At 35.8% G+C, this 11,721-nt stretch overlaps 1 protein-coding gene across 1 annotated transcript; it reads left to right on the top strand.

The window, feature by feature from the left end:
• Positions 1 to 1,231: 1,231 nt before the first annotated feature.
• Positions 1,232 to 1,948, top strand: LOC114169461 (putative cuticle collagen 80). The gene has a single exon (XM_028054618.1). The coding sequence runs from the start codon at positions 1,232 to 1,234 to the stop codon at positions 1,946 to 1,948; it is 717 nt and encodes a 238-aa protein (XP_027910419.1).
• The last annotated feature ends 9,773 nt before the right edge of the window (positions 1,949 to 11,721 follow it).

The following is an 11,721-nucleotide window of genomic DNA, read 5'->3' as shown; positions in this document are numbered from 1 at the left end:
AATTTTAAGGTCTTCCATATTTTGGTAATCTTGTAACTGAGTATAAAGGTGGAGTATTTCAAATATTATATTATATATATGTTACATATTTTTGCCGACAAAAAGAAAAGAAAGAAAGAAAGAATTTGTCATTCTTTTTTCCTGTTTGAGTACTTGTATATTATTAAAAAAGTGTCACAATTGCTGTAGATAAATTTATGATCCAATTCAAATAAAGCCTATAATAGTTATTTGGGAGACGATAGAGGTGTCAATTTGGTCCAGTCCATAAGACTTGGTCCTAACTTATGTGGGCTAGGACCAAAAAAGTCCACGCTGAAAAAAAATCCCATCAAAAAAGTCCATAGGGCCAAAAACCTTACAAAAGCCTTGTGGGTCAAGGCCAACCTAGGGGCTTTTATCTTCAACATGAAAAATATATTATTTTTTAAAATATATTATTATCTGTGGGACAAGCCAACAATCCGGACAAGCATGACGACCCGAATAGGCCCAATGACACAGACCTGCCCGACGATCCCAAAAAACACGACGACCCAAACAAGCTCGACGACCCAGACGAGTCCAACGACCCAAACGGCTCCGACGCTCGAATAGGCCTGACGACTCGATCATGCTCGACGATCTGAACGAGACCGAGGATACGGTTGGGCACAATTATCCGATTGGGCTCGACGATTCGGACAAGCCAAACGAATCGGACAGACCCGATGACCCGGACGAGCGCGATGACTTGGACGAGCTAGACGACATGGACGGGCTAGAAGACATGGACTTGTGTGACGACCTGAACGAGCCCGACGACCTGAACGAGTCCGACGACCCGGACGGTCCCAACGACCCGGACGTGTGCGACGACCTAGATGAGCCTGACGACCCGGACGTGTGCGGCTACATAGACAGGCCCAACGACCCAGACGAGTGCAACGACCTGGACGGGCTAGACGACACGGACGGGCTCGACAACTTGGACGGGCCCAAAGACCCAGACGGGACCGACGACCCGGACGTGCCTTACGACCCAGACGAGCCCGACGATGTAGATGGGTTCGACGACCCAAACGAGCCCGACGATCCAAACGAACCTAATGACCCGAACGGGTCCAAAGATCCGAACATGCCCGACGACCCGAACAAGCTCGACGACACATAAAGACACAATGATTCAGAGTGGTTCGACGATTCGGACGAGACCGACTAAACGGACGAGCCCAACAATTTGGCTGGCCCAATGTTCCGGACGGGCCCAAAAATCCAGAAGGCTTTGACGACCCGAACGGGCCCGACAACTACAACCTGTCGGGCCCGTCCAGGTAGTCGATCTTGTCCAGGTCATCAGACCCTTCAAGGTCATCGGGCTCGTCCAAGTTGTCTAGCCTGTCCGGTCGTCGAGCCTGTCCGGTCGTCGTGTCCATCCGGGTCATCGGGCCCGTCCAGGTCATCGGGCCCGTTTGGATCGTCGAGTTCGTCCAGGTCGTCATGTCCGTCAGGCCCGCCCGGGTCGTCGGGCCGTCCGAGTCTTCGGGCTAGTTCGGGTTGTCCAGAACGTCCGATTGGTCGGGCCCGTGCGGGTCGTCAGGCCCTTCCATGTCGCCGGGCTCGTCCTGGTCGTTGGGCCCATCCTTGTCGTCGTGCCCGTCTGGATTATCAGGCTCGTCCGGAGCATTGGGCATGGCCAAACCGTTGGGCCTGTTCAACTAGTTGGTCTCGTCCGGGTCATCGGGGTCGTTCGGCCAGTCCAGATCATTGTGCTGGTCCGGGTCGTCTGGCTTACTCAGATCATCAGGCCCGTCCGGGTCGTCGTGCTCGTTTGGATCATCCAGCCCGTTCGGTTCGTCAGGCCCGTCCAGGTCATTGTGCTTGTCCGAGTTGTCAGGCCCGTCCGGGTTGTCATGCCTCTCGGTGTCATCAGGCACGTCTAGGTCTTCAGACCCGTCTAGTTTGTTAGACCGATTTGGGTCTTCGGGCCTTAGGGCTCGTCTGGGTCGTCGAGCCCGTATAAGGCTTCAGACTTGTCCGGATGATTGGACATATTTAGCTCGTCGGGCCTGTTTGGGTTTTCGAACCCGTCTGAGTCGCTTGACTTGATCTTTGACTCTGACTTAATGTAGTATTATTTGGGGAACCTAACCCATTTTAGCCCTAGCTCTAACCCACTAAAAAGGAAACGTTGGGAGTTGGAGTTTTTTTTTAGCCCTCTTATTTGAGACCCCAAAAAAGAGCTTTATAAAAAATAGACCAAAACTGACCCATGGAGTAGAGACCAAATTGAAATCTGTACATAATAATCTTGAGGTTCGAATATTAACAACAATCCTGCAAATGAATCATCAAAATTCTCCACATAAGATTTAGATCGATTCCTATTATTATTTCTCATATCAATGATATCGTCTTTATCTGCATTAAGATTATTTGGCAAAGCTGCTTTTATTTGTAGCATTATATATTTCTATGTCAGTAATATGATTTATGTCATTAAAACTTTATTCTTCTAAGTAATAGAATTTCATTTTATAATTATCACTAAAAAACTTTTGAATAAAAATCTTAATGACTAATAATTATCAGTTATTATTCATTTTAAATTGTTTATTTTTCGTTTAATTAGAGTCTCGTTTATGTTTCTATAAAAATGTTAATGTCACAACCCTAAATTCGTTCAGATAATATCATTGTGTCGATCATCTTGAACAACTATTCACTTTAAAACTCCGTACTTCAACATCATTTTACTTTTAGAAAACATCTTAAAAAGTTTAAAAAGAAAAGAATATTTAAATTCTTCTTGGCGGCATGCTCTTCTAACCGTATAAAACATGTAAAACTGTTGAATGCTCGAAAACAATTATAAAAGAATTCATACTTATCTTGTTTTTGTTTTAGAATCTGGAATTGATGACAACATAGTCAATTTCAACGGAACACTGTAGGCTAACGTTGATCTAAGACCATAATTGTTGGAGCCAGCGGGCTAAACAAAAAAAATTATGCCGTGAATATCCCAACGCTGTTATTATATCACTAATCGAAAGAATTTGATTGTATTAAATTTTTTAATAGAAAAATAAAAATTAATATATTGTTACAAAAATAAAAATCAAAGATATAATTTAACCTATTTTAATTTATTTAAACAGCTTCAGTTTTGCTTATTTATTTATAATGATCACAGTTTAGTGGCGAATACCAAAATATCTCAATTCAATTTTACAATTGCAAGCTAAAACATTTAATCTGCATATATATATATATATATATATATATATATATATATATATATATATATTTTATAACACACGTATATACATGTAAAATAAGGGAATTATATTGTATTTTTCCTTATTAATTGTCATTTAATTTGTTTGTTACTATCACCGCCTAGCTCTGCCATATTTGCAGCCTCCTCACAGCCGCCACCACTGTTCAACCAAAGACTCATATATAGCCATCACTGTTTAACCAAAGACTCATATATATATATATATATATATATATATATATATATATATATATATAATTATAAACATATATATATTAAATTATAAACATTTAATTTAAATTTTATATTTTTAAAAAATAGTAAAGAAACTCATCCAAATATATTTAAAATAAATAGAAGATATTTATTTATCACAAATCATACTTGAAAATGTTAAAAAGGTAATAATAAGGTGCATTCTCTGTAACGAGCTTTTTCAAGAATTTTTCTTCAGGATTTGACTCACGCAATTTAGAAAATAAAATGTACTCACAATCATTACTTCTCATGTTAAATAGCAAAACCATTTATTTATTATTTAAATTATGTCAATAATAAATTTTAAATAATTTTTTTAAATCATGGAAATTTATAACTATTTATCTTCTTTTATATTTAATTATTTTTGTATAACATTTAGAAAATAATATTTTAGGACGGATGATATTTTTAAAATATTGATATTTGATTATTTTAATAATAAAATGTTTTATTATATATAATTTTATTATAAACGAATTTTATTATTTTAATTTTGAAGCATCTAATATTTTTAGATTATTTTTAGAGTTTTTTTCCTTTTTCTATTATTTCCCACTTTCTGTTTGAAGGTTTGTCTGAGATTGTTGGAGTGATTCCTTCAACAAGTTCTTTTCATCATCCATTTGATCAATTTTTTTATTTGAATAAATTGATTTTTGCTATCACCTTAGTCAAATTTGTCATCTCTTTGCATGCACTCTCTTTTGGTTTGTATGTGCCCTCTTACTCTTCAATACGAATTTTTGCTGATTAATGATCATAATGATATAGTTTGATTATATTTATGATGTTTTTATGTGTAGGTAGAATATTTTGTGAGTTTGAAGACATTTTGTTGTCTCAAACTGTTTGAACACTTTCATTAGGTAAGAGAAACTAGCATGTATCTTGGTTGTGGTGAATTTATGATCGAGTTAGATATTGCATGTTGAATGCGAAAAAAATTGTAATGTTACGGTACTCTACACCGCAATCTAACTGGAATGTGTTGATATGGTGTGATAATGTGTTATTTAGTGTTAAAGTGTGAAATTGTGATGTTATATGTTGTTCATGGGTTTAGATGAGTGATTGAATGAGAGTCATAATTTGAGCAATTGGAAAAATCGGTATAATTTAGAAAGTGTTTCAAAACTGTTTGAGCCAAAGAAAAAGTATAAAGTATCAAAATAGTGACTAATTTAATAACTACTCATTTTTATCACTATTTTTTTGGTCACTAATGCATAATGATTGATTTAGTGACTGAAATTAATGACTGATTTAATAAGGAATTGGTAACTAGAACAATGACTAATTTAGTGACCGATTCGGTAACTATATTTGTCATGACTATATTCTTTAATTTTAATTACTTTTGGAAATATGTCATAATCTACAAATCAGAAAACTAAAATTAAAACTGTATATTCAAAAGCAAAAATATTCGAGCTTTGGTCGGTTCAAATACTTTTCAACAACTCTTTCTCTCTCTTTCCTTTTCTCCGATGATCATCTTTCTTCAAACCACGCCTAACAGATTAAAAAAAAAAAACACAAATCATTAAGAAAAAAAACGATTTTAAATCTGTATATTAGATTCTAAAGAGAATATATAAAAACAAAACTAACAAAAAAAAATGAAAATTTCGTAATCCCTGAATATACAATAACCCTAGTTTTCATAGTTTAGTTCTAGAAATCCAATCCATAGCTTATAATCCAAACAAGCCTAAACCAGATCGAGAATTTCCAAACCCAGAGCTCAAAACCATTTCCATATGGGAGATCGAGAATTTGAACTCTCATACCTAAAATTTGAACGTGTTAACTTTTTTTATTAAAAAATAAATTAGTAGTGACTCATCTAATTATTGATTTTTGTGATTGAAAATTTAGTTATTTCGATTATTAATTTAAAAAATAAAATTTGGTCGTTGATTCAGTTATTAACGGTGATAATTATTTTTGGTCACTAATTTTAGTTAATATTTATTATTTTTCTATCTCAAATATTTTGGTTAAGATTAGAGATTGTGTATTGTCTTGGTCGTTCAGATCTGACCAAATCTTAGACTTCCAAATTGATAAATTATCCAAGAACTTACCTAAACATATATGATCACTACTTTCGATTTATCAGAGAATTTTAAAGATATAAAAAATTATTGGATCAATGAACTGAGTACAAGATGTTTTTATTTTATTAGCAAATTATTATGATTTAGAAGATTTAATATCTTATAGTTCTTATAGTTTTAGATAATTATTCTATTTTAAGATTTAGAAATATATAGTAAAACTTTGAAGATTATAAATAAGAAATCAACTCTGTAACTTAAAAACTGAAATTTTCTACCTTAGAATCATATTATAAACGTGTGATGTGACATATAAATATATCTTTAATGATGTGGAAGCATAAGAGTGTAGCAGTGACCCCACATTTTCACCTTCTTTCGACAAAATTTATGACATAAGTGTGAAAGTGATTCTAATTTTCGGCGTGGTTAGGTATGCATGTATTTCAATTGTTGTAAATAGTACATACAAAGGCAACGTAACGTAATAACTCCTAAGATCACGTGGTAATGTGGTCCAAACAAACTACACACTTTCAACAATACCAAGTGTTTAAAGTTTTTATATTTAATATTGTTTTTTGTTGGTTGTTTTTAAATGTATGCATGTCCTTTATGTTGATTCATTTGATTCTTTATTTGTTTGTTAGGATTAAATATGTTTTTGTTTCCTTAAGATTCAGTGAAATTTAGAATTAGTCTCTCTTCAAAATTTTGACCAATATAGTCCTTCATCTTTAAAAATGCGTGAATTTAGTTATTATAACTAATTTTTGTTAAGCTTATCTGACGTTTTAAGTGCATTTTATGATCGTATTTGAATTATTTACACCGTTTGACACATTTTCGCTTCAATGTTAATTCAAATATTATCATAAAATACGTTTAAAATGTCAAATAAAGTTAATAAAATTTGGTAAGAATGACTAAATTCACACATTTCTAAACATGAAGGACTGAATTGATATAAAGTTTCGAAAATGGACTAATTCCAAAGTTCAGTAGAATTTGGGGGACCAAAAACATATTTAATCCTATTTATTATATAGATGCTATATATACTTATAGAGTGTTTGAAAAACCTATACTTAATGTTATTTTTTGTTGGTTTTGGATACATGTACGTTTTTTTATGTTGGTTCACCTTATTTCTTACTTATTATCATATAGATGTTACATATTTATGTTGTGTATTTTTATTTTTGGTTTCTGAATTTTTATGTATAAGAGTTACAACATCCAAGTATTTTACACTTAATATATTCTTGATCGGTGATAAAAAAAAACACAAACTAGAAGTATTAAAATTTTAGCAATTTAAATATTTAGTTTCATTGTCATCTAATAAGAACTTATATAATAAATTTATTAGGGTTTAAGATATAATTTGTTTAAAAATCATATTAGCAGTTATTTGCAATTTATCCAGTGAATAATTTATGTTAGCATTGTGTATAAATAAAACTAGTATACTAACACATTTTGAGAATTATATTTTTAAACTTTACACTAACAACACTAATATTTTAAGAAAAGAACTTAAAAAAAAAAAAAAACACAAACAGAAACAACATATAAGTAAAATAAATAGGTGAAATTCACAACTATGCAAAAAAGCTCTAAGACAAAATAACTGACAATAATTGTTTGAATGTCAGAAAGGTTTCTAAATAACAGATATGTTAACACAAACATTTAACTATTTCAGATTTAACAAACACAAATGTCACCAAGAAACAAAATAAAGGGATTAACCTATTGATTTAATAAAGTCAATGTATTAAAAAATTAGTAAACTCATCATTTTTTTAAGAGCGATTATCGAACTCATTGCACTTATGCTGTAAGGATATATTCCAATTACAAAATCTAAATAAACGATTATAGAATAAACAAAGCATAATCATGATTTAAACTTTATCTTCTCGTATAGAAATCTTTTATATAGTCTTAGAGTCACACGTGTCACACCTTTTCTGTTTCTCGCACCTTCTTCTGTTTCTTTTTTTGTTTTGCTTTATAAAAGGGTGTTCCATCCCCTTTTTCTATGTACGTTACTTTACAGTTTCCAAAGTATCAATAACAAGCTCTCTGTTTTTCTCTTTTCTCTGCTTTCACTCATGCACCTTTTTATCACGTCATTGAACGTTGCCAGTTTCATCAAAGATTCAATCATGAAGAACCATATTTTCTAATATGGTATCAGAGCTCTTCGATTGAAGAGCTCTGCTGCGCCTGGTTCATTACTTTGATTCTTTTATCTTTTCTTTTTCATCTTCTTGCATAATCTTTCTATCTTCTTGTTGATTTACTGTATCATGACTAAAGAAGTAAAGAATGAAAGGCCTCCAATTACAAGTGAGAGTTATCTGTATCTGCATCCTGGGGAGAGCCCAGTCGTTTCTCTTGTTTCTCTCGTCTGGATTCCACCAATTACCACTCATGGAGCAGATCCATGCTTACTGCTCTAAGCGCGAAGAACAAGCTTCAGTTCGTAAATGGGTCTGTCGTAGAACCTGACAAGGATGATTTTATCCACAATGCTTGGACAAGATGCAATGATATGGTTGTCTCGTGGATCGTTCCCTCGGTGTCTCCACAGATCAAGCAGAGCATATTATGGATGGAGAATGCTGAAGAGATATGGAAGGATCTTAGGGTTCGTTTCTTTCAAGGTGATTTACTCTACATATCCGATCTTCAGATGGATGTTGTGCAATTGAAATAGGGAGAACAAACGGTTAGTGAATATTTTACACATATGAGAATTATCTGGGACGAATTAGAGAACTTCAGACCCGATCCTGTATGCTGTAATGGTTCTTGCAAAACTTCGGAATTAATCGCACAAAGAAAGGTAGAAGATCGTGCGATGCAGTTCCTACGAGGGTTGAGTGAACAATATGGTAATGTGAAATCACACGTTCTTTTGATGGAACCCTTACCCCCTATCTCAAAAATTTTCTCATTTTATAGCAAGAACGACAGTTGATTGGAAGCAACACTGTTCCCTATTCGGACAACAAGATTGTTGCAGTCATGAATCCATCAACATGTTCGTTTTGCGAAAAAAGTGGCCACACTGAGGCCGTTTGCTATAAGAAGAATGGCTTCCCTAACAACAAGGGAAAACACATTTGCACTCATTGTGGGAAGACTGGACATACTTTGGATGTATGTTACAAGAAGCATGGTTTTCCACCCAAGACCTTCAATGCAAAGACCAAGAATTGTGATACCAAAGTTGACGAAGAAGAAGAAGATATGAAACTTACTCGCCAGCAATTCCAAGCTTTAATTGTAACGTCCTAGCCGGAAATTACTTATAAAATAAATTATCACAATATTTATTTGAATAACCTCATTTATTAGGAAAAATTTCCCAAAACACGGGAATAAGTTTCGATTCAAAATTCAAACGCGCCAAAACAATTAATCATACCGCGCGGAAAAACCGAAAAGTAATATAGATGTCTATAAAATTTATTACATCAAATCCATATCATGACAAAATATAAATCAGTAAAACTCCCAACAGTCCCCTCTCCGCCTCTAAGTCTCAGTCTGCCCACCTGCATCAACATCTGCTCCCATGTAACAAGTTACATGATCATCGCCACACACATACAGATATGGTGAGCTCATTTAAATAAAATCAGACAATACATTAATAAATACTACATTACAATTTTAAAACCGGTTAACACACTTCCCTCTTCTTTTACTCCTTCGTACCCCACTCCTGTCTTGAGACGTCTATCATCTCTATACCCTTTAGGTGATATCTATGATCGATCTTTGCTGCATGAGTGTCTACTCGCCCCTCCAACTACAGGCCACCACCTGATAGTCCACACGTGGGAATAACTTTGCCACAACATCTCATCGTGGCACCAAGTGGAGTTCCCCAAAACAAACCTAAGTTTGTAGTTGTTTCCAGACTACCAAAATCTCTATTAGAATCCACTGAAGAGGGCAATCATTCGAAACCCTGCCGTACGAGCCACAACTCGCACACTCCACTGGACTTCCTAAACCACCAGGCTACAACCTCGAGTGGTCACGTGTTACCCCAATACTAGATACACTTGTAACTGGGCCCCCAACCAAAACATCGCATCACAACATCCCCTAAAGCGGTGTAGAAAACCTTCCTCGCGCACCATCACTGGACCAAAACCGCCTGGCGCGCATCTCACGCCGCTAGGCGGAACTTAGCTCCAGACCGCCTGGTGGGCATCTCACACCGCTAAGCGCCATGCGCTTGCAGCACTCTCCTAGTATTGCTACCGCCTGGCGGACACCACCACGCCGCCAGGCGCCCTGATTCGACGTCACCGCTTGGCGCAACCATCACCGCTGCCAGGCGCCTCACTTCTGCTGTGACTACTGTCTCCGCTTTATCTTTCATCCGCCTGGCGGCTCGTTCACGCTGCCAGGCGCTATACCAGTAGCACAATGCTATTGGTTTTTATGGCACTATAACTGGTCCTAAAGGATACCCAAACACTCAACACAGGGAATTACATCACAGTATAAATTTCCAAACATAAATCTTTAAACAATTTACATCACATCTATTCACAACACAACCAATATGCTCAACATCATGCATACAAGTTCACATGCTTTTGGTCCTATTATTTACTACCTATAGGAGTCATGCCACAACAGTTTTCTTACCAACATAATGCAACATTTTATCTCACAAGTACTTTCACTCATTAGTGTAATATATATACCATACTTGCAATATCTTTCACATAAAGCCCACCTTTATCTACTTTTGATACATAACACCAACATGCAATATCACATATTTCACACCCACCCTTTTTATAATCTGTGATAAAAAGTCCTCCCTTCGTACTGTTCCCACTCACGATATTCCCTCCGTTTATCCCTCATACTTCTCTTGGCATGGAATCATAGTTTGGACTCAACAAAATATCAACCAACCACATGGTATACCATTTCACATATTCATACTCACCAATAACATCTGTAAATCATAATAAAACCGAATTTCATAACATCATGTCAGATCACGAATTTATAACATGCATAATTATTTTCAACCTTCCACATAAACCCTAACTACCCAATTTCATAACAGAGGTAGTATCTTGCAACAAAATCAACATATGCAGGGTCTATCAACATCAAAGTTCATACCCACACATACAATTATCACGACCACACCACAGATATTCCAGAAACATAAAAAATAACCAAAAATGGTGAAATTGTGTTCTTGCCGCCTGGCGGTTCATCCTCTACCGTCAGGCGGTTCATCGTTGATACCTAGAGCAGGGCTCTGGTGCGTGTGTCGCCTGGCGGTCACGTGCGACCCGCCAGGTAGTTTCTGGAAAAATCCCAGAAACCCGATTTTCCATTCCGATTTTCACGAAAATAACAACCCCCATTCCCTCATACATCACAATACAGTCAATAACGAATAAAATACGCATCAAACAATCGTAGGAATTCCCCTAACCTGGTTCCCCGCTTATACTTGAAAATTGGAGCTTTTCCTTGAATCCGCGATGAACTCCCCTTGGCCCTCCTCTACACCAGTACCCTTGTTCCTTTTCCCGACTCACGCTTCTCTTCTGCTAACTCTCTCCTCATTATCCTTAGACTATTAGACTCAAAGATGCTCTCTCTCTCTCTCTCCCTCCATTCTTCCCTTTTATGACACTTTAATGGTAGTTAATCAAATAAAACGAAAAAAGAATACTTTAAGCTTGGTTTTAATTGTCCTTCTATTTGATTTTTCCAACACCCTTGGTTGTTCCTCTAGCTAGGTTTCTCTCGCCCCTTCACCTTCTTACCGAATCTAAAATTGATAAAAAAAAGAAGTCTATGGTTTTGTCAAAGTCAAGGTTTGAACCCTCACCATACAATTTAATTTCAAATGCACAACCAATCCAATCACATTACATTTCACGATACAATTCATACTTCAAAGGTTATATCCTACTATCCCGCTCCAATTACATAATCAGATCAAAATAATAAAACAAAATACACACAATTGGCATACATGAGACTCGAACCCAAGTCCTCTCACACAATCAAAGTACTCTCAACCACTTGAGTTAGTACTTTTCCACGTTAAGAAAGTTAGCACTTAAC

Source organism: Vigna unguiculata, chromosome 11 (genome assembly GCF_004118075.2).
Source record: "Vigna unguiculata cultivar IT97K-499-35 chromosome 11, ASM411807v1, whole genome shotgun sequence".
Classification (NCBI taxonomy): Eukaryota; Viridiplantae; Streptophyta; class Magnoliopsida; order Fabales; family Fabaceae; genus Vigna; species Vigna unguiculata.
The sequence above is the reverse complement of the archived record's forward strand: the minus strand, read 5'-3'. Positions and strand labels throughout refer to the sequence as shown.

What these genes read in the sequence shown, in the direction of transcription:
- LOC114169461 (XM_028054618.1), top strand. Translation starts at nt 1,232, where the DNA reads ATGTTCCGGACGGGCCCAAAAATCCAGAAGGCTTTGACGACCCGAACG.